Source organism: Coregonus lavaretus (assembly GCF_964263955.1).
Source record: "Coregonus lavaretus genome assembly, chromosome: 19".
Lineage (NCBI taxonomy): Eukaryota > Metazoa > Chordata > Actinopteri > Salmoniformes > Salmonidae > Coregonus > Coregonus lavaretus.
In genome coordinates this window covers 40,645,525-40,669,315 of record NC_140006.1, presented here as the reverse complement: position 1 = coordinate 40,669,315, position 23,791 = coordinate 40,645,525, and the positions used below count along the sequence as shown (strand labels likewise).

At 45.2% G+C, this 23,791-nt stretch overlaps 1 protein-coding gene across 1 annotated transcript in view; it reads right to left on the bottom strand.

The window, feature by feature from the left end:
* Positions 1-765: 765 nt before the first annotated feature.
* Positions 766-23,791, bottom strand: part of LOC311146591 (cilia- and flagella-associated protein 57-like) — a gene marked incomplete at both ends in the record, with an annotated part of 31,489 nt that continues 8,463 nt past the window's right edge. Inside the window, 14 exons of the mRNA XM_084183113.1 lie at positions 766-944; positions 1,345-1,474; positions 1,869-2,012; positions 4,646-4,780; positions 6,025-6,141; positions 6,433-6,576; positions 15,072-15,230; positions 16,107-16,280; positions 16,744-16,934; positions 17,279-17,372; positions 18,987-19,142; positions 20,948-21,109; positions 22,950-23,123; positions 23,556-23,768. Coding sequence (XP_084039239.1) covers positions 766-944; positions 1,345-1,474; positions 1,869-2,012; positions 4,646-4,780; positions 6,025-6,141; positions 6,433-6,576; positions 15,072-15,230; positions 16,107-16,280; positions 16,744-16,934; positions 17,279-17,372; positions 18,987-19,142; positions 20,948-21,109; positions 22,950-23,123; positions 23,556-23,768 — 2,172 coding nt within the window. The remainder of the gene's footprint in view (positions 945-1,344; positions 1,475-1,868; positions 2,013-4,645; positions 4,781-6,024; positions 6,142-6,432; positions 6,577-15,071; positions 15,231-16,106; positions 16,281-16,743; positions 16,935-17,278; positions 17,373-18,986; positions 19,143-20,947; positions 21,110-22,949; positions 23,124-23,555; positions 23,769-23,791) is intronic.

Below are 23,791 nucleotides of genomic sequence, written 5' to 3'. Positions count from 1 at the left end.
CTCAGTTTGTAGAGCATGGCGCTTGCAACGCCAGGGTTGTGGGTTCGTTTCCCACGGGGGACCAGTATGAAAAATTGTATGCACTCACTAACTAAGTCGCTCTGGATAAGAGTGTCTGCTTAATGATTAAAATGTAAATGTAGCTCTGTGATAGATATTGTGGACAGACCACCTGATCTGGCCCTGTTGTTTGCAGGTGGCTTCTAGCCTGGTCCAAGATCAGTTTGTGCTGTATAGCCAACTCCTATGGTCATTGTCATGGAAATCAGCACAAACTGATCTGGGACCAGGCTAGGTGCCCTCAGCTTGACTACCACCATGTATAATCAGTACATGTCTCTCTACCTGTATGTAGTTCATTGGGTATATGCCACATTTACAGCTCATGTCCACCAAGGTGGAGTCCATTCTGGATCCCTAATCAGACCTGGGTTCAAATAGTATTTCTTTTTCGCTCAGCGTTTGATTGAGCCAACCTGGAATGCTGGATTTGCACTTTTAGGTCTGTTCTACTCCATTGTGCCAGGCAAGCTCAATCAAACTCTGCTAAAATATTTTAAAGAGAACCAATAACTTTTAGCTTTTAACCAATAACTCTTAACTCAGGTAACCATCACAGCCCCTCCCACCCTCCTCCTCTCCTCCTCTCCCCCAGGATCAAGTGGTGAGTACGGGTCCTCCTCTCCCCCAGGATCAAGTGGTGAGTACGGGTCCTCCTCTCCCCCAGGATCAAGTGGTGAGTACGGGTCCTCCTCTCCCCCAGGATCAAGTGGTGAGTACGGGCAGCTTGGTGCTGCTAGAGGGGGGCCTTAGGGAGTGGCCCTGGCCCTGCATCTTCAGCCTCTGGATCTCCACGCGCTGCAGCTGGATAATACGCTCTGCCTCCTCCTCGAAGTTGAGCCTCGCCACCAGGCTCCCCCCCTTCAACTCCACGGAGGTCAGCGCTATGGGGACACAGAGGTCAGAGGTTTACACTACAGTGACACCGAGAGGTCAAGAGGGTCATATCATGCTTTTTCTTGCATTAACGTTAATTGATTAATTGATTCATTGATTTGATCATTTTAGAATGCATGGGAAGTTGTTCCATCACTACATAGAAACAACAACGCACTCAAAACTATTGAAGATGAACAGAGGACAAATTTACTAGCTAAGCGTTTGCAGAATGTTTTTTCCAAAAAGGATTTCATTATTGAAGACAGAACAAAAAGGTCAAATAAAGGTTAGACACGTGAACGCAGGATGAACTGATAAAACAAGTAGAAACAGATCAACTCTCAGGTCAAACTGTTATCTGGGTTTTAGTGAATATCAGATATTGTTGTGTGGGGGTCCAGTCACCGGTGAGGTCTGAGGAGCTCAGTTTCTTTTTGTTGATGCCCATTTGGCTCTTATAGTCGTGGACCTGAGTCCTCACCAGACGCAGGTCCCGCCTCAGATCATTGATCTCCTTTATCAGAGACACGTTCTCCTGTAAAAGACACATGAAACGGAACATCAGTGCTAAACTGAATTTAGGATTTTGAAATATCAGTGGAATTTAATTAGTGGAATATGGAATGTGAATAAACCACATATAATGGAAGTTAAATTCCCAACTCTCAAAATTGGGTAGTGGACGTCATCATTTTCTGGTTGAAAACTCAGTCAAGGGGGGAAACCTTTTGAAACGGTTAAGTACAACCTACATTTATCCAATAAGAACAGATTTTCGTTATCTGTTGCAAAATGTTTTGCTACAATGTGCCCTACTGAACACAACCCTGGTTTTCACGTTGAAGCATTGTCTCCTCAGCCAGATGGCTTTTCAACCCATTTTGCCCACAGGGCTTCGGTTGGTGTTGACGAGCGTCTCTCCCTCCCACCTTCATGATCTTGACGTTGTCTGTCCGGTGGACCTCTGTGTCTTTGGCCAGCTTCCTCTTCAGAGATGCCACGTTCCTCTCCAGGTGCTCCCTCTGACGACTGTACTCTCTCTGGATGTCTGCGTCCACACCCACTATGTCCACCTCAACACACACACACACACACACACACATTCATTTTACTAGCAGGTGTGTTTTTTGTGTTTCCTGAATATTTATGCCGGAAGCTAACTGGTAATCCATACCCTTAAAGTGGTACTAAATGAAAAACTGTTTAGAAATGCATCCAACTAATCTGTGTTAAGTGTGTGTCTGTGAGCCAGCATGTGGAGCAGCACTTGAGTGTGTGTGTGTGTGTATGTATGCTAAATGACGTAAATGTAAATGTAAATGTATTCCCCTGTAGCTCAGTTGGTAGAGCATGGCGCTTGCAACGCCAGGGTTGTGGGTTCGTTTCCCACGGGGGGCCAGTATGAAAATGTATGCACTCACTAACTGTAAGTCGCTCTGGATAAGAGCTTCTGCTAAATGACTAAAATGTAAATGTAATGTGTGTGTGTGTGTGTGTGATCGTCCTGCCATAACCTTCCACACAGATCCTTTTTAGTGTGTATCTATGTGTGTATGTATGTATGTATGTATGTGTGTGTGTGTGTGTGTATTCTATGTATGTATGTATGTATGTATGTATGTATGTATGTGTCACGCTCTGGCTCCGGGACTTTGTATGTTGAGCCAGGGTGTGTTCGTTTCGTTGTGTTCTGTTTGGTTGGGTTGTTCTATGTGGTTGTATTTCTTTGTTTGGATGAGTGACTCCCAATCAGAGGTAACGAGTGTCAGCTGTTTGGCTCGTTGTCTCTGATTGGGAGCCATATTTATACTGTCTGTTTTCACCTTGTGTTGGTGGGTTTTTTGTTCCTTGTCAGTCATTGTCTGAGGACGTTACGTATCGTTTATTGTTTTGTATTCGTGTGTGCACTTTACTATTAAAGTATGTTCGCTCAACACGCTGCGCCTTGGTCCTCTCTAACCAACGATCGTGACAGAAAAACCCACCTTAACCAGATCAAGCAGCGTGACGAGGAGAGAGGATGGACGTGGGAGGAGATGATTGCGAGTCTGGCAAGAGGGAGAGAGGCCTGGGCCACGGGGAGGAGAGACCCCCAGGAAATTTTTAGGGGGGGGCTCACGACGTCGGGGCAGCAGGTGTACGGGTTAGAGCGGTGCAAAGCGTTGGCAGAGAAGGCCGCCAGGTTAGGGGGGCCACTGGGCACAGAGGAGAGGGAAAGTGTGGAGGCACGGCGAGAGGTACTGGGGTGTGTTACCAGTCCGGTCCGGCCCGTTCCTGATCCCTGCGTGGGGCCAGTGGTGTGTGTCCCCAGTACGGTCCGGCCTGTTCCTGCCATTCCCACCAAGGCAGTGGTGCGCGTCGTCAGCCCAGCCCGGCCTGTTCCTGCCATTCCCACCAAGTCTGTGGTGTGCGTCGACAGCCCGGCCCGGCCTGTTCCTGCCATTCCCACCAAGTCAGTGGTGCGCGTCGTCAGCCCAGCCCGGCCTGTTCCTGCCATTCCCACCAAGTCAGTGGTGCACGTCGTCAGCCCAGCCCGGCCGGTTCCTGCCATTCCCACCAAGTCAGTGGTGTGCGTCGACAGCCCAGCCCGGCCTGTCCCTGCTCCACGCACCAAGCCTACGAGGTGCGTCGCCAGTCCAGCCCGGCCTGTCCCTGCTCCACGCACAAAGCCTACGGTGTGCGTTGCCAGTCCAGCCCGGCCTGTTCCTGCTCCACGCACAAAGCCTACGGTGTGCGTCGCCAGCCCAGCCCGGCCTGTCCCTGCTCCACGCACAAAGCCTACGGTGTGCGTCGCCAGCCCGACCCGGCCTGTTCCTGCCACTCGCACCAAACCAGGGGTGCGAGTCGCCAGCCTGGTCCAACCCGTTCCTGCTACTCGCACCAAGCCAGGGGTGCGAGGCGTCAGCCTGGTCCAGCCCGTTCCTGCTACTCGCACCAAACCAGGGATGCGAGTCGTCAGCCTGGTCCAGCTCGTTCCTGCTACTCGCACCAAACCAGGGAATGGAGTCGTCAGTCCGGTGAGGCCCGTTCCTGTTCCACGCACCAAGCCAGGGGCGCGTGTCGTCAGTCCGGCTCCGACCAGCGGGGCTAGACAGGACCAGGGGTACTTTGGGGGGTTGGAGAGGAGGTGGGGATCAGGGCCGGAGCCAGAACCACCGCCGAGGAGGTATGCCCACCCAGCCCTCCCTTGTTTAGCCCTTATTGAGGCGCGGTCGCAGTCCGCGCCTTTAGGGGGGGGTACTGTCACGCTCTGGCTCCGGGACTTTGTATGTTGAGCCAGGGTGTGTTCGTTTCGTTGTGTTCTGTTTGGTTGGGTTGTTCTATGTGGTTGTATTTCTTTGTTTGGATGAGTGACTCCCAATCAGAGGTAACGAGTGTCAGCTGTTTGGCTCGTTGTCTCTGATTGGGAGCCATATTTATACTGTCTGTTTTCACCTTGTGTTGGTGGGTTTTTTGTTCCTTGTCAGTCATTGTCTGAGGACGTTACGTATCGTTTATTGTTTTGTATTCGTGTGTGCACTTTACTATTAAAGTATGTTCGCTCAACACGCTGCGCCTTGGTCCTCTCTAACCAACGATCGTGACAGTATGTGTGTGTGTGTGTGTGTGTGTGTGTGTGTGTGTGTGTGTGTATTCTATGTATGTATGTGTGTATGTTTGTGTGTGTGTGTGTGTGTGCGTCCACTGGTATGTATAGCCATCTCACCACATCACTCTGCTGAACGTAGCGGTCGTACAGCTCTCGGATACTATCCTTGAGTTTCTTGGGCTCCTGGATGAAGCCTACGCAGTTATGGAGGTCTGTCTTGAACCTGCGTACCAGGGCCTCCACGTCCCTCACCTGGGTGAAGAGAGCAAGGGTACACCATGATGGTTTCTGTAATTACCATAGACAGACATATTCATATACTTTGTTTATGTACATCATTGGGCTATGTCTTTGAACTAGGCCTATAGACTCTAAGTCAGGGGTCTTCAACCTTTTCTAGCATGAGAAGCTACTTTTAAAAAATGAAACGTTGCGGGCAAAAACTTTTTTGATAGCTTTCAAATAGGCCCATTCTTCCTTCTCTACCCTGCAACTCTTCCCCGGGAGCTTGGTGTACAAGATATGCGTTTTCCGTCAATATACCTGGTAATATAATGGTTAATAAACAGTATTTTGCATGACAGGCCCCATAAAATAATTTTTAGTACTTTCCCGAATTCTGTTTTTCAGTTTTTTACTCTCAATATTACAATTATTCATAGAGAAAAAAGGGAAATGGATGTTCTGAGTCCATGTCAACGCTTAAATCACATCAGAAGACCATTTCTTCAGTCTGGAAAAAATATCATTTAGATTTATGAGTGTATTTCCCCTTTAATTGTGCGTCTAGCAGGAGAGGAATGTTTCGGTCTAGCGATGTGTCTGCTGTTAGGCCTACTGCTGCAGCACATGTCATGGCAGAGTTAGCAAAACAGTCGCCACCCAATTGATACAAATAATCATGATATAGTTCTGTCAGAAAAGCCTACTTTGCAGTTTACATTTAACTGAGAAGGATTATGGGGGAAATTCATTCTGTCTACAAACAAGACAGCTAACTGGCTACATATGGCCTGAAGCGCGCATTTGCACCAGACAGACAGGGGCAATATTGCTGGAAATTAATTGGCAGATACTGTGTTACATGTCTAACCAGGGGTGGGATAATGTCAATGTGGCATTGATTGGATAGTAGCCGGGAGTTTTATGTTTATGACAGTTTGCGATGGAACACAGATTGGTGAGCTCCTCATAGGTGGGCTGGTAGCTGGGGATCTACATTTTGGAGACATCTGCTCTAACTATCTCTTCCATTAAACCTCATGATAATATACAGTACATAGTAGTTAAAGACATGCATAGTGCATACAAGTGCATATGCAGTAGGGGCTAGGGGTCCATTTAGAATCGGTGGTCACTGTCCATGTCTCTTTAAGATTCTCTGCTATGTACAGTGTTTTAGATTTAGTTTGAGCCTTCTCTCGCTCGCCCCATAATTCCCCCAAACCTCTCTGATTCTCATGTAAAGCAGACAGGCGTCCTCCAGTCTATCTCACCCTCTGCATATCCTTGTGCATCTCCTTATCGGTGGCTTTCAGTTTGAGCCTCAGCTCAGTGATGTTCAGCTCCAGTTGAGTGTTCTTCTTGTGGACCTGGTCCAGCTCGCCCTCCATCTAACAAAGAGAGCATCCATTGGTCAGTCAATCTCAATGAGTGCTACAATACATGCCACTTATACACTGAGTGTACAAAACATTAAGAACACCTGCTCTTTCTGCGAATTAGACTGACCAGGTGAATCCAGGTGAAAGCTATGATCCTTTATTGATGTCACCTGTTAAATCCACTTCAATCAGTGTAGATGAAGGGGAGGAGACGGGTTAAAGAATACTGCGCCATACTCTACCAACTGAGCAACAAAGGACCACTGAGACCATCTAAAACCAGATCTAGCTTTCTCTCACCTCTTGAATCTGCTCCTTCATCTCCTTGATGTCGTTCTCTCTGGGCTCAATCTGTTTCTTCAGTTCTTTGATCTTGTAGTCCAGGACAAACTTGAACTTCTCCAGCTCCTGGTTCTTCTTCTTCAGGTCATAGATTCTCTTCTCCTGCAAAGGGGGAAAGGAGTTTTGTTACCTCTTTTATAACCCAAAACGTTTCTCTGTTGTACCAATAGCTACAGTTTGTGACCTGTAGTAGTTATATCTGACATTTTGGTCAAAAATTAGTTATTCACATTTAGGCTGTCCTTTACATGTGAGATAAGTACATTTACGATGAAAAAATGAAAAATCTGAAAGGTCCATCTGGGCAAACACCTTTTAACTTGGTGCTTAAAGGTCCTATCTGCAATCCAATCACACAATGCTGGGTTGTCAGTTGATATACTTATTGAGTCAAAAAGAAGAAGACATCACAAAACAGTTCTGAGATCTGGACTTGAAAAATACCCATTATCTCAAAACTATACAATTTGAAGATAGAACCTTATAGTCCTACGTCCTTCATTATTCATATCATATGTTCTGGTCCTCTTTTTAATTACTTGGATTTTTTTTCACTACTTTTTCTGAAGAATGGTCCAAACTACTAAATACAGGGGCCTTAGATCATGTTTTAGGCCCTTAGGAGAGACTGTTTGTCTTGTTCTATATCAATAGGAAAACCTCAATGGAAGGAGTATTTCACTAAAATTACAAACTTACCACATTTTATTTTATTGATAACTAGCAAGTAGTTTACTGCCTTTGGGTGTCAGAGACTATAAAAATATATCAGTTTACTCATCCAGAGCTAAGCTTTAGCAATGTTGCTAGTTATCCATAAGATATACACTGAGTTTACCAAACATTAGGAACACTTTCCGAATATTGAGTTGCACCCCCCCCCCCCCCCCTCTCCACTTTGCCCTCAGAACAGCCTCAATTCATCGGGGCAACGACTCTGCAAGGTGTCAAAAGCGTTCCACAGGGATTCTGGCCCATGTTGACTCCAATGTTTCCCACAGTTGTGTCAAGTTGGCTGGATGTCCTTTGGGTAGTGGAACATTCTTGATAGACATGGGAAACTGTTGAGCGTGAAAACCCCAGCAGCGTTGCAGTTCTTGACACAAACCGGTGTGCCTGGCACCTACTACCATACACACATACATAATCCATGTCTCAATTGTCTCAAGGCTTAAAACTCCTTCTTTAACTTGTCTCCTCCCCTTCATCTATACCGATTGAAGTGGATTTAACAAATGACATCAATAAGGGATCATAGCTTTCACCTGGATTCACCTGGTCAGTCTATGTCATGGAAAGAGCAGGTGTTCCTAATGTTTTGTCCACTCAGTGTAGTGTATTTGTCATTTTAGGAAACTATTGTTTTAACAAATGTGTGATGAACATCAATTAATATTTTGGATGATGTGATTAGAAAGAAGGGTATTCTCTTTATTTAATCATTAAATGTCTGTACTTTTCTATTGAAATTGAAATAATTTGAACACTCTGTGCCAGATAAAACCTTATGGCTGAACCCAGGTTGCAAATTTCAGAGCCATTAGGGCAATTGCACCCCCCTAAAAAAACAGATTTACAAATGTCTCAGGATGTTGATACTCTGTACATTAGGTGCCTTTAAGGTGAGGACCTTAATGGGTTATGAAAGAAGAATTATTTACAACATTTTCAGTTGTATTTGTGACGACCCTCCCACTCTGTCTGCCGTATTCTCTCTTTGCTCTTGTTTCCTTATTAGGATGCCGGTGGGCGGAGTTGGGAGGGTCGTCAGCTACATGGGAAACACCTGGGCCGGGTGTGTCCCAGGATAAATGGACCTCTTCCACATTCATTGAGGAGACTCTCTCCAGGCAGATACTTTGATCTTGGTTGTGATATTTTTGTGGCTTTTTTGGGTTGTTTGCTTTGGCACTTTTCAACACTTTTCCATATTACATTTATGCATGCAAACACTCACTTACACTACTGATTACTGATTACACACACCATTGTTATTTGATTTAGTTTACTTTAATTAATAAATATATACTTTGAGTACTCCTTGTCTCCACGTGTCTCCCTTTTGTTACGAACTTGAGCCGGTTCGTGACAAGTGGGGGTTCGTCCGGGATTTTGAACTGGTTGTGTTTGGGAGAACGTGGAGTTAATGTCCAATTCTGTAGGGTTTTTCTTTGTAAATTTTGTTAGTTTGTTTGAGTTTGATAGGCCAGTATTGGTTGCCTTTGGGTTTTGTACTGCGTTGGAGAGAGTACATTGGTTAGTTTCCAGTCCCTGCCCAGCCTGGAAACTCTTGCTCTACTCGCTGTTGGGACATCGGTCTGAGGTGAGTACAATCGGCTGTGTACCTCAGTGGGAGATTGGGTAGGGTAGTGACATTTGCTACCCGGAGCTATAGCTTTTTCCCCTGATAGGCTTAGTGACGTGTTTTGTTTTGGGATACGTTGGGCATGGTTAAATGTTTGTTATTTTTGTGTGGTGTCAGTGGACTGAGCAGTTGTCTCGGGGGCACATCCGTGGCTTGGGGAAATCTACCAGCGTGCTGGGGGGTTTAATTCCTTGCCAGCGGGCTACAGTGCGTAATTACCCACCGCGAATCTGCACGAAGACTAGGGTTGAGTTATTGTAGGTTTTGGGGAAGCTCCATATCCCAGCTCTCTTCTGTGGTGCTCGGTGTGATTGTCATTTCTCTTGTGTCTGGTGTGCTCAGCAGAGGGGTTGAGCAAGATTATTATGATCTATATATATATTTTTTTTTTCTTGATTATGGCGTCTAATGTAGATGAGTTCATTCGCTTTCCATCAGAAGAACTGTTAGAATTATGTACTAAAGAACAGCTGTTGAAGGTTGCTGAACACTACAAGGTTGAAATTAGTGATAAACGCCTAAAAAATTCTATTAGGTTAATATTGAAGGCCAATTTGATGGAGAGTGGTATTCTGGATGTTACCACTGGGGCAGCCTCTGCTGAGGACACGTTGTCTCCCCGATATGTTACAATGACCGCTCCATCGGTTAGTCATAGTAGTCTTCTTTTTGAACAGCAGAAAGAACTGCTTCTGTTACAGCTAGAGCATGAAAAAAATGGACAAAGAGCTAAAATGGAGCATGAACAAGCTAAAATGGAGCATGAACAAGCTAAAATGGAGCATGATCGTGTAAAATATGAAAGGGAATTGGAATTTAAACAGGATATGGAGCGTGCTAAAATCAAGCTGCAACAAGAGCGACTAGAGTTGGTTAGGGAAGGAAAGCTCTCAGTGGAGAGTTTGCTCTGGGAAGGTGACCCAGAGTTACCTAGGGGTCGTTCCTCTTTTGGTCGTAATCCAGAGACATTTGATGTTGTAGGGAATTTACGGTTGTTGCCCCAGTTTAATGAAAAGGACCCGGAGACATTCTTTTCGTTGTTTGAGCGTGTTGCTGACGCTAGGAGTTGGCCTGATTCTGATCGCACTTTGATGTTGCAGTGTGTGCTGACTGGTAAAGCGCAAGAAGCATATTCAGCTCTTAGCGTAGCAGACAGTGTTAGTTATGAGAAGGTTAAAACGGCTGTGTTACAGAGTTACGAATTGGTCCCTGAGGCTTACCGCCAACGATTTAGAACTTTAAAAAGGGATGATCAGCAGACTCATGTTGAGTTTGCGCGAATATTATCTTCACAGTTCAATCGCTGGTGTTCTGCCTCTGCAGTTATGACTTTCCAAGGGCTGTGTGATCTGATTATGTTAGAACAATTTAAGGACACAATCCCTGATCGTATAGCGACGTACATTAACGAACGAAAAATAAAGACTGTTGCTGAAGCTGCGGTTTTGGCAGATGAATATGTGTTGACTCACAAAAATGTTTTTGCAGAACCCCGTATTCGGAGTGAGTGGGGGCGTTCGCAGAGATTTGGGCCTCGCTCGCCGAGATACTTCGGTTCCCGGGCAGAGTTTCATTCAAATAGGGTTGAGCCTGATACCCGTGGTAAAACTGACGTTGGTCAAGAGTGTCACTACTGTCAAGAATTAGGTCATTGGAAAAATGAATGTCCGATTCTTAGATCTAGGGGTAAATTCAGTACAGGTGCTTATGGTAAATCGAGGCCTGCAGCGTTAGCCGCGCCTGTTCCACATCAGTTCACTCATGACGCATTGTCTCCTGCCCGGAGCCAGGTGAAGGGTTATATTGATCCCGACTATTTACCTTTCGTTACGGAGGGTTTTGTGTCTATGGTAGGAAGTAAGAACCTAGTGCCAGTAAAGATCCTAAGAGACACAGGTGCCTCTGAATCATTTGTGTTGGAGTCTGTGTTACCCTTCTCTGCGGAGACTGATTCGGGGAATAGTGTTCTAATTAGGGGAATAGGTTTGAACACTCTGTCAGTTCCATTGCATAAACTGATGTTGGATTGTGGACTGGTGAAAGGTGAGGTTGTTGTGGGGGTGCGTCCTTCATTGCCTATTGAGGGTATTGACGTGATCCTTGGAAATAACTTGGCTGGGGAGCGTGTGTGGCCTATCGTGTCTCCATCTTTAGTGGTTTCCACTAAGCCGTCAATTGTAGGGATTCCTGATGAGAGTGCGCAGAATTTCCCAGAGGTGTTTTCTGCGTGTGCAGTGACGCGTTCTATGATCCATGACGACCTGGTCACGGAGCTGGCTAACGAGAATACCATGAAGAAGTCTGTTACTGTTTTCCCTGTTATCCCGTTATCTGTATCCCGCTCCGATTTAATCGAGGCGCAACGGACTGACCCTACATTAGAAGAGTTGCGGGACCAAATTGTGTCTGTGGAACAGTTGGGAGATGTCGCACAGGGCTATTTTCTCCAAGAGGAGGTCCTGATGAGAAAGTGGATGTCTCATGGTAGTTGTTTTCTGGGGGAGGCGATTAGTCAGGTTGTGGTACCAGTTAAGCTTCGTGAGTTGGTGCTGACAACTTCTCACAACGACGTTGCTGGGCATATGGGTGTGAGAAAAACCTACAATCGCATATTACGACATTTTTTTTGGCCAAGATTAAAGAGGGATGTTTCTGATTTCATCAAAACTTGTCACACCTGTCAATTAACTGGTAAACCTAATCAAGCTATTAAGCCGGTACCACTGTTCCCTATTCCTGTACTCAGTAAACCTTTTGAGTATCTGATTATTGACTGTGTTGGTCCTCTGCCTCGTTCCAGAAAGGGTAGTAATTATTTGTTGACTGTGATGTGTCAGACCACTAGGTTTCCTGCTGCCTATCCTCTCCGGTCTATCACGACTAAGTCTGTGTTAAAAGCTTTGACTCAGTTTTTCTCACTGTTTGGAATCCCTAAGGTCATTCAAAGTGATCAAGGATCTAATTTCACCTCTAATCTCTTTGGACAGGTTCTCCAACAACTCCATATTAAACACAACTTGGCTAGCGCTTATCATGCCCAAAGTCAAGGAGCACTGGAACGTTTCCATCAAACGCTTAAGTCTTTGTTGAGATCTTATTGTACTGAGATGGATAAGGATTGGGAGGAGGGGTTGCCTTGGTTACTGTTAGCTGCTAGGGAGGTTTCACAGGAGAGCACAGGTTTTAGCCCAAATGACCTAGTGTTTGGACATAAGGTGCGTGGGCTTTTATCTGTTCTCCAGGATGACTGGAAGTCTCCCGAGCCTCCTCAGTCCCTGTTATCATATGTGTGTGATTTTCGGCGACGCTTGTATGCCGCTGGTGAAATGGCTAAAGAGAAGCTATCATCTTCACAGGACAGGATGAAGAGCATATATGATCGGCGAGCTGAGCCTCGTCACTTTAGTCCAGGTGATCAGGTTCTGGCTCTGCTGCCAATTGTTGGTTCTCCTTTTCAAGCCAAGTTTCAAGGTCCATATACAGTGGTGCGCCAGTACACTGAGCAAAATTATCTAGTTGCCACTCCAGAACGGAGGAAAGCACACCAACTGTGCCATATAAATTTGTTAAAACCCTATTATGCACGTTCCTCTGAGACTGAACAGGGGGAGTCTACAGAGGACGGTAAGGCTGTTCTTTTGGCTGATACTGTTTATTCCCTGGATTCTGGTCATGCTAGGTCTGTGCAGGAGCAGGAAGATGTTTCTGGTCCCGACGATTGCATACTGCAGGGTAGATTGAAGAATTCAGAGACACTGGAGATTTTAGATAGTCTTCTTACTCATCTACCTGTTGATGGGCGGAAAGAGATGGTGGGTCTGATTCGGAGATTTCCAGGGTTGTTTTCTGATACACCAACACGTACAAACTTAATAGAACATGATATTGACATTGGAGATGCTGACCCCATTCGTCAACGGTTCTATAGAGTTTCTTCAGAGAAACTGCGTTGTCTGGATGCTGAGGTCAGGTACATGCTGGAGAGTAAAATAGCAGAGCCTTCTTTCTCCAGTTGGGCTTCTCCCTGTATCTTGGTCAGTAAATCGGATGGAACAAACAGATTTTGTACGGACTACCGTAAGGTAAACGATGTCACTAAGCCGGATTCGTTTCCTCTTCCTCGGATGGAGGACTGCGTTGATCAAGTCGGCGCAGCTAAGTTTGTGAGCAAATTTGACCTGTTAAAGGGCTATTGGCAGGTGCCACTGACGAGTAGGGCACGTGAAATCTCTGCCTTTATTACACCTTTTGGTCTGTACTCGTATTCGGTTATGAGTTTCGGGCTGCGTAATGCGCCTGCAACTTTTCAGCGACTTATGAACAGGGTTGTCTCTGGTCTGGCCGGGTGCGCTGTTTATCTGGACGATGTAGTGATATATGCAGATACTTGGGAGGAACATCTGTCCCGTATTCAAGCCTTGTTCGAACGTCTGGCTGCGGGTCGTCTCACGATAAATTTGGCTAAATGTGAGTTTGCTCAGGCGACTGTGACATACCTTGGAAAGGTGGTTGGGCAGGGTGAAGTGCGTCCTGTTCGGGCTAAAGTGGTAGCTATTGATGCTTTTCCACTACCAACTACTAAAAAGGAACTGATGCGTTTCTTGGGAATGATTGGGTATTATCGTGGTTTTTGTAGGAACTTCTCTACTGTGGTCGCTCCCTTGACAGATTTGCTGAAAGCTAAGGCTGTGTACGTATGGTCTTCTCATTGTCAACAGGCTTTCGAAGATGCAAAGAGGTTGCTTACTTCAACTCCGGTACTGGCTGCTCCTCGTGTGGATTTGTCATTTACCTTGCAGGTGGATGCTAGTCATGTGGGGGCGGGTGCAGTGTTGCTGCAAGCAGATGTGGCTGGGGTTGAGAGGCCTGTTAGTTTCTTTTCCAAAAAGTTTAACCATTATCAGTTGAACTATTCTGTCATTGAAAAAGAAGCATTAGCACTTATATGGGCGTTACAACACTTTGAAGTGTATGTTGGGTCGGGTGTAGTACCTATTGTGGTCTACACCGACCATAACCCTCTCACATTTTTGAGGTCCATGAGGTGTCCTAATCGGAGGATAATGAGATGGTGTTTATTTTTACAATCTTTCCATCTAGATGTGCGGCACATCCGGGGGACTGATAACGTGATTGCTGATGCGCTCTCTCGTGCGCCCTGTTCATGAATATTGATGTGACCGACCAGTGTTTGATTTTGTCATGTTCTATCTTTCCTGTTTGTCCCCTCCTAGTCTTGTGTTTTTCTTTCCTCTTAAAGGTTGCTTCCTGGGTAAAGGTTGCTGAGGTCTGGAGAGGAGGATGATGGGTGGGGCAAGTGGAGGGGTGAACATGTACAAATTGTCGGTTTGGGACGCAGGGGCTGGTACGTTGGTCCGGGGTCCTTGTTGGTCCCCGGTCTTATGGGGGGGGGTGTGACGACCCTCCCACTCTGTCTGCCGTATTCTCTCTTTGCTCTTGTTTCCTTATTAGGATGCCGGTGGGCGGAGTTGGGAGGGTCGTCAGCTACATGGGAAACACCTGGGCCGGGTGTGTCCCAGGATAAATGGACCTCTTCCACATTCATTGAGGAGACTCTCTCCAGGCAGATACTTTGATCTTGGTTGTGATATTTTTGTGGCTTTTTTGGGTTGTTTGCTTTGGCACTTTTCAACACTTTTCCATATTACATTTATGCATGCAAACACTCACTTACACTACTGATTACTGATTACACACACCATTGTTATTTGATTTAGTTTACTTTAATTAATAAATATATACTTTGAGTACTCCTTGTCTCCACGTGTCTCCCTTTTGTTACGAACTTGAGCCGGTTCGTGACATATTTCAGTAAAGATGTTCCAGAAGAAGAAGCTAACATAGTCTGTGTCTCGTCTCCCTACCAATAACTGGTGTTAGAAGGGGGACCCAATACATCCAATACACAATAGCCCCCTATACAGAACGTGTCCTAGGTCATGTTTAGTTTTTCTGTTAAAAAATGTTTTCAAAGGGAAAACAAAAAACAACATTTCTTGTTACATTTATTTTTCCCTGTCTCAGTCCCATTTCTTCTGTTTGGTGCCTAATGAACATGACCTTGTCCATCCCCACTTTGACTTGGATGGTCTCGTCTCTCTCCTGGATCTCCTTCTTCAGGCCCACAATGTGCTATTCTAACCCTCCCATAGCCTAGGGACCTTTAGTCCCTGTTCCCACCCCACCCCCCCTGCAGCCACCCACCACCCACCTTATCCTGGATGGTCTCGTCCCTCTCTTGGATCTCTTTCTTCAGGCCCAGGATGTCCTTCTCCAGGGACTTGATGACCCCCCGCAGCTTCTGCTGCTCCACCCTCAGCTTCTCAATCTCCACATTGCGCTCGTCTATGTCCTTCTGCAGGCTGCTGAACTGTCATGCCAGAGAGGGGAGAAGACAGAGAGGGGGACCGGAGAGAGAAGACAGAGAAGGGAGAAGACAGAGACGGGGACCGGAGAGAGAAGACAGAGAGGGGGACCGGAGAGAGAAGACAGAGAGGGGGACCGGAGAGAGAAGACAGAGAGGGGGACCGGAGAGAGAAGACAGAGAGGGGGACCGGAGAGAGAAGACAGAGAGGGGGACCGGAGAGAGAAGACAGAGAGGGGAGAAGACAGAGACGGGGACCGGAGAGAGAAGACAGAGAGGAGAGAAGACAGATACGGGGGACCGGAGAGAGAAGACAGAGAGGGGAGAAGACAGAGACGGGGACCGGAGAGAGAAGACAGAGAGGGGAGAAGACAGAGACGGGGACCGGAGAGAGAAGACAGAGAAGGGAGAAGACAGAGACGGGGGACCAGAGAGAGAAGACAGAGAGGGGGACCGGAGAGAGAAGACAGAGAGGGGAGAAGACAGAGACGGGGACCGGAGAGAGAAGACAGAGAGGAGAGAAGACAGAGAGGGGGACCGGAGAGAGAATAAGACATGCTTCAAAGGGTGTGAATGAGAAGTGGAGATTCTATAGATTATAGAATAGATATTTCATAGATAGAATATATTGTAGCAGCCTATACTGTATGTGGAAGCTATAACATACTGTATGTGGAAGCTATAACATACTGTATGTGGAAGCTATAACATACTGTATGTGGAAGCTATAACATACTGTATTTCATCAAAGACATTAGAGGACTGGAGAAGTCATTGTGTTCACTGTTTTTTTGTGTTCTGGTTTTTACATGATGAGTGGATTAAGGTTATTATACGACTGGGGAACGAAAGAGTGAAGATGACTGTTTATTTTGCATTCACCTTTTTCCTCATGATGCCCGTCTCTCCCTTCAGGCGCAGGTTGATCTCTTTCTCTTCCCGTAGCTTCCTCTCATACTTGATGCGGATGTCCTGGATCTCCCGGTCTCCGTCCTCCTCCATCTGCTTCTTGGACTCCTCAAACTCCCTCACCTGCTGCCTGGACTCATCCTGACACTGAGACACACACACACAAGCATCCATGCACACGCACACACATACACGTCCATAATCAGAACTCAGATCCACAAAAATGATAGGCTTAAAGAGGGGCTGAACATGGCTTTTCCGCCTGCTCATTAAGAAATGCAAGAAGCCATGAGCGAGAGCTGTTTTGGGGGTGTGGTTTGATGTAGGTGTGTTATATTCGCTATAGCCTACCGTAGCCCGCCGTAGTTGAAATATCCAAACAGTCACAGTACCAACCGTATGATGCTGCATGACAACGTGGACGTGATTAGTCAACAATCCCAAGCCCTGAGTTTCCTCTTTTCTAGAGTAGTATCGTTGATGACAGTTGTGTTTGTGATGGAGCTCGGCCTGGTAGAAGAGGGTGAGCTCCTCCAGGGTACCCCCTAGAGCCCTCCGCCCACCCCCAGACCCCCCAATCCCTACCCCCTACCCCCTCATCCGCCCTCACCTGGCCCAGCATGAGCATCTTCTCCTGGAGCTTGGCCTCGTAGAAGAGGGTGAGCTCTTCCAGGGCGCGGCCCTTGCTGTCCTCCATGGCCTGCAGCTGCCGCTCGTAGCCCTCCTGCATGCGCTGCGACTTGAGCTGAAGCTCCTGGTACTTCTCGTACTCCAGCATCAGCTTCTGGTTACTGGTCGACTCTGGGGAATGAAGAAGATGATGATATGTTCCTCTAACAGACGCCTTTACCTTAAACAGCCTACAGTTTACACCTTATGGTGTGGCCCATGCGGGAATCAAACCCACTACTCGTGGAGGGTGTGCGTTTATGAGTGTGCAAATGTTGCAGTAAAATAAGGGGCCCAGCGGGGTTATTGAATACAAAACTTGACTCTTAATATTCTGTTAAATGAGTTCTGTTGTAAACTATTAAGAGGTTACATTCAGATAAGGTCATACGGTTTCAGAATATTTTTTAGATTCAAGTTTCTTTTAAGAAATTGCATTCAAGTGTGATTGCGTAGATCTTTTCCTCCTCTCTCACCGAAATCCTGCTGTTCTCTGGAGTGTTTCTCCACGACCTCCCCCATGACCTCCAGGTGGGACAACTCCTGCTTCTCCTTCTCCGTTTTCAGGACCTGCAACACCACAGATCAGACCTGGGTTCAATTATATTGATCAATTAGTGTTTGCTTTAGCCTGTCTGGAGGGCCAGGTGGGCGGGTTTGTCATTTATTTGACTTTTTCTACTGGTTCTATTGAAACAGGGAAGCTCAGTCAAGCCCAGATAAGAGTATTCGAAATGATTTCAAATAGTATTTGTAGCCAGGTCTGCAACTAAATATGTATATAAACATATACACATATAGGCTATGATATAGGCAGGTAGCTTAGTGGTTAAGAGCGTTGTGCCAGTAACCGAAAGGTCGCTGGTTCTAATCCCCGAGCCGACTAGGTGAAAAATCTGTCGATGTGCCCTTGAGCAAGGCACTTAACCCTAATTGCTCCTGTAAGTCGCTCTGGATAAGAGCGTCTGCTAAATGACTAATTATAATTATATAATTATTATAATTATAATATGCATGTCTATATAAGCACAACGGATGGACCATGACCCTGAATGAAGTGTTCTTTCAAAGGAAAATGTATTGAGTGTTGACATACAAACATCTGCACATTTGTCCCATACCAGGTGCTGCATTAGAGTAAACAGTAATGTTTGTTTGTGAGAAATAAGCAATAGTTGAGATTGAATCTGCTTTTAGCAGACTACATTGAAGAACAAATATCTGCTTTCCTATAGGAGATGTAGTCTGCACAATGCGCTCGTCTAGCTTCTTCACTCACAGGAAAACAGATATCTGTTCTTCGAGTAGCCTGCTAAAAACCTATTCACCTTCAACTCAAATTCACTCTCCACTGTAGTATAGTGCTCACAAACAGTTTCCTGCATTAGGCCTAATAGAGTTCAGGTAAGTTTCTAGGCCCGTTTCAAGGCCCAGTGAACAGTATTAAAAAACCTATTTAAATGTAGTGCAGTTCACCAGCCTCGATTCAATAGTTGTATTTTATCTGGATATCAGCATGTTTGGGGTTAGTCCCCACGTTCACTACACTCTCAGGTGCAGACAGTATCAAGCCTCAACAGTATCAAGCCTCAACAGTATCAAGCCTCAACAGTATCAAGCCTCAACAGTATCAAGCCTCAACAGTATCAAGCCTCAACAGTAAGCAGGTGCAGACAGTATCAAGCCTCAACAGTATCAAGCCTCAACAGTATCAAGCCTCAACAGTATCAAGCCTCAACAGTATCAAGCCTCAACAGTAAGCAGGTGCAGACAGTATCAAGCCTCAACAGTATCAAGCCTCAACAGTATCAAGCCTCAACAGTATCAAGCCTCAACAGTATCAAGCCTCAACAGTATCAAGCCTCAACAGTAAGCAGGTGCAGACAGTATCAAGCCTCAACAGTATCAAGCCTCAACAGTATCAAGCCTCAACAGTATCAAGCCTCAACAGTAAGCAGGTCCATACAGTATCAAGCCTCAACAGTATCAAGCCTCAACAGTAAGCAGGTGCAGACTCTAAAAGGTTTGTCTGTGCCGTGCTACTGTAGAACAATTGCTGCAATGCGTGTGCAACACAGCGCTCTAGCCACAGCATATCCCAGTGATAGTTTGTCCCAGAAACCTGTACCACAGCCCGCAACTATGGGTCAAGCAACAAACTGACACTGTGTGAGTCAGTTGTACCTGGTTTTTGGTCTTGAGGGATTCGATCTCTTGGACAAACTTCTCTGAGAGGTCCTTGATTTTCTCGTTGTAGTTCATGTCCTTCAGACGCAGCTGGTACTCATTCTCCATCTTCAGCTCCTCCACACGGGTATTCAGCTCCATCATGATCTGGTTCTGTTACAATAGAATAAAGTAGAATAGAATAGAGTAGAATAGAACAGTAGAATAGAACAGTAGAATAGAACAGAGTAGAATAGAACAGTAGAATAGAACAGAGTAGAATAGAACAGTATAATAGAACAGTAGAATAGAACAGTAGAATAGAACAGTAGAATAGAACAGAGTAGAATAGAACAGTAGAATAGAACAGTAGAATAGAACAGTAGAATAGAACAGAGTAGAATAGAACAGAGTAGAATAGAACAGTAGAATAGAACAGTAGAATAGAACAGAGTAGAATAGAACAGTAGAATAGAACAGAGTAGAATAGAACAGTAGAATAGAACAGTAGAATAGAACAGAGTAGAATAGAACAGTAGAATAGAACAGAGTAGAATAGAACAGTAGAATAGAACAGAGTAGAATAGAACAGAGTAGAATAGAACAGTAGAATAGAACAGTAGAATATAACAGAGTAGAATAGAACAGTAGAATAGAACAGTAGAATAGAACAGTAGAATAGAACAGAGTAGAATAGAACAGTAGAATAGAACAGTAGAATAGAACAGTAGAATAGAACAGAGTAGAATAGAACAGAGTAGAATAGAACAGAGTAGAATAGAACAGTAGAATAGAACAGAGTAGAATAGAACAGTAGAATAGAACAGAGTAGAATAGAACAGAGTAGAATAGAACAGTAGAATAGAACAGTAGAATAGAACAGAGTAGAATAGAACAGTAGAATAGAACAGTAGAATAGAAGAATAGAACAGTAGAATAGAACAGAGTAGAATAGAACAGAGTAGAATAGAACAGTAGAATAGAACAGTAGAATAGAACAGAGTAGAATAGAACAGAGTAGAATAGAACAGTAGAATAGAACACAGTATAATAGAACAGAGTAGAATAGAACAGTAGAATAGAACAGAGTAGAATAGAACAGTAGAATAGAACAGTAGAATAGAACAGAGTAGAATAGAACAGAACAGAGTAGAATAGAACAGTAGAATAGAACAGAGTAGAATAGAACAGAACAGAGTAGAATAGAACAGTAGAATAGAACAGAGTAGAATAGAACAGTAGAATAGAACAGAGTAGAATAGAACAGTAGAATAGAACAGTAGAATAGAACAGAGTAGAATAGAACAGTAGAATAGAACAGTAGAATAGAACAGTAGAATAGAACAGTAGAATAGAACAGTAGAATAGAACAGAGTAGAATAGAACAGTAGAATATAACAGAGTAGAATAGAACAGTAGAACAGAACAGTAGAATAGAACAGTAGAATAGAACAGAGTAGAATAGAACAGTAGAATAGAACAGTAGAATAGAACAGTAGAATAGAACAGAGTAGAATAGAACAGTAGAATAGAACAGTAAAATAGAACAGAGTAGAATAGAACAGTAGAATAGAACAGTAGAATAGAACAGAGTAGAATAGAACAGTAGAATAGAACAGTAGAATAGAACAGTAGAATAGAACAGAGTAGAATAGAACAGTAGAATAGAACATAGTAGAATAGAACAGTAGAATAGAACAGTAGAATAGAACAGAGTAGAATAGAACAGAGTAGAGTTTATTGGGGGGGACAGAGAGTAGGAAGGCAATGAATGATCAAGAGCAACAACCTACAGACTACGATCAAGATAACCATTTACATAGTCCTACTGCAGGCATGTAACTCAAAGCATTAGTAGCAATGGGCAAACCAGATGTAACTCAAAAGACATGCAAGTGTCTCATGTTTTAACTCTATTTTCTCTCTCTCTCTCTCTCTCTTTTCTCCATAATCAACAGCTACTCCGTCATGACCAGCACCTTCTCCTCCAGGTCTGACTTGGTGATGAGGATCTCCTCAGCGTAGGTGATCTCCTTGTCTCTCTTCAGGCTGCGGCCCTCCTTGTCTATGATCTTCCAGATGAGCAGACAGCCGTCCTCAGACACCGTCAGCAGGTACTGGTCGTCAAACGTGATCACCATCTGAGTAGGGACAGGGTAATAATAATTATAATAATACATTTTATTTGGTGGACGCCTGTCAGGGTACTCAAGGAGATCTTATATTAACAGTAGGCCTACATAAAGCCAAGTGCAGTATATAAAATCAATTGCATCAATCAAAGTAAAATGTAAATCAAAGGACCAGACTAAACAGGACAGATAAAAAGAGGATGGAGGGGTTGGGAATAGCATACAAACCCGGTTTAGGGTAAGGGTTTAGGTCTAGGGGGTAGGGTTGGGAATAGGATACGGACCCAGTTTAGGGTAAGGGTTACTGAGAATGCACAGAAGGGGGGGGGGGGGGGGTAGAACAGAGTCAATCATACAACACAGACTATAGGTTACAGGCATCCTTGAAGAGGTGTGTTTTTATTAGTTTTTTGAATGAGATGACTGTGTCTGAATGTTGTATGTGTGTGGGGGGTGTATTCCAGAGCCTGGGGGCAGAGCAGCTGAAGGCCCGGGCACCCATGGTGGAGAGACGGAATGGGGGGGAGACAAGGAGACCAGCAGAGGAGGAGTGAAGGGAGTGGGAATAGACTGGGAAAAGGTCAGAGAGGTAGATGTTGATTAGGCACCAAATGGAAGGAAAACGGACTGAAACAGGAAATGACTACCTGGAAAATAAATGCTTATTTTTCGCTTTCCCATTGCGAAACGTTTTAAAACTAATGGACACGGTCCTAGGTTGTGTTCAGTAGGGCACATCATAGCAAAAATGTTTTGCAAGGAAAAATGGAAATTGGTGTTCTTATCGGAAGAGTTCAGGTGGTACCTCCCTGTTTCACTCCATTATGAAACATTTTCTCATTAGTGAACAAGACCAACGTGATCATCATTATTTAGATTGGTTCATTCAGTAGACTTTACTGTACAATGTACCGGTAACTGCCATAATAAATAAAGGAAACACCAACATAAAGTGTCTTAGTAGGGCGTTGGGCCACCACGAGCCAGAATAGTTTCAATGCACCTTGGCATGGATTCTACAAGTGTCTGGAACTCTATTGGAGGGATGCGACATCATTCTCCCACGGGAAATTCCATAATTTGGTGTTTTGTTGATGGTGGTGGAAAACGCTATCTCAGGCACCGTTCCAGAATCTCCCATAAGTGTTCAGTTGGGTTGAGATCTGGTGACTGAGCCACACACACACACACACAGACACAGACACAGACACAGACACAGACACAGACACAGACACAGACACAGACACAGACACACACACACACACACACACACACAGACACAGACACACACACACACAGACACACACACACCCTTTAAACCCTCTATGCTCCTTTGAGACTCCTCTTTGGAAGTCACTGAGATCTCTTCTTCTAGCCATGGTATTCCAAATAATGGGCAAACTGGAAATGTTTATACATGACCCTAAGCATGATGGGATGTTAATTGCTTAAATAACTCAGGAACCACACCTGTGTGGAAGCACCTGCTTTCAATATACTTTGTATCCCTCATTTACTCAAGTGTTTCCTTTATTTTGGCAGCTACATGTACATGATGGGGGAAATCCACTGGGGAAATGAGAGCAGAAATGAGAGCGTGATAAATGTCCATACAGTTGCGTTGATTTGATTTGCTTTCACTTCAAATGAAGTCTGGCCCGAGATATCATAGATCAAGCATCAACTGATCTGCAAGATTTGGACTTTCCCAGATCTGTTTGTGCTGTATCGTCAAATCCTATGGTAGTCGTCGTTTACATGGCAATGACCAAAGGAGTCAGCACAAACAGATCTTGCAGGTACGCCACAATTGAATGTTCTGGGATTGGGCAAAACATCACACACCCACCCTGGTGACAGCCCCTGAGTGGGCCTGGTACTCGATCCAGTCTTTCTGTGTGGATAGAGGGTACTTGATGGCCCTGACGGTCCCAATGGAGGTCCCTGCGAAGAGCATCCGTCCCGAGCGGGACATAGCGATGGTGGTGTAGGCCACGTCGTCCGCTGCCACCTCCCTAAGGATCTGAGAACAGTTTGCCACATTGGTACAAAGCACAAGCCCGGCCCCAGATAAGGTTGTGCTGTCTCATCAACTCCTATGACCATAGTTGGCAAGACAGCACAAACAGATCTGGGATCAGGCTAGTACAAAGCACCACGTCACTCCCACTAGGGGCTTCCTCTCCTTATAGTGGCAAGGCAGAGGGAGAAGAGGACGCAAGGTGAAACTGGGCTGACATTCTGCACATTTTCTCATCCATGAAACCATAGAAATGGATCTCTGTGGATGAAACATTCAATCTAAATGCAGTTTTCTATTCCCAAAACTACAATTTGTTACGAACAGAGTTCCTAAACTAAGTTTTGTAGACTTGACTCAAGTTCTTGCACAAAGTGTTTTAACTGATCTTATCTAGGGAACCACCCTGAGCTGAGGGTATAACCTCAATCCCACCTGACATTCTTGGATCTCCTTCAGGGTACAGTCTGTCCCCACGGCGAAGATAGTCTTGGCATCAGGCGAGATGGTGACGCCAGTGTAGCTGCAGGACTTCAGAACGCTCTCCGACTCGCGCTTGCTGTTCAGCGTGTTCCACTCGTACACGGCCCCGTCCATCCCGCACGACACCAGGCGACTGTCGTCCGTGCTCCACACGATGGCCCGCACCTGACAGACAAACCGGTAACTTA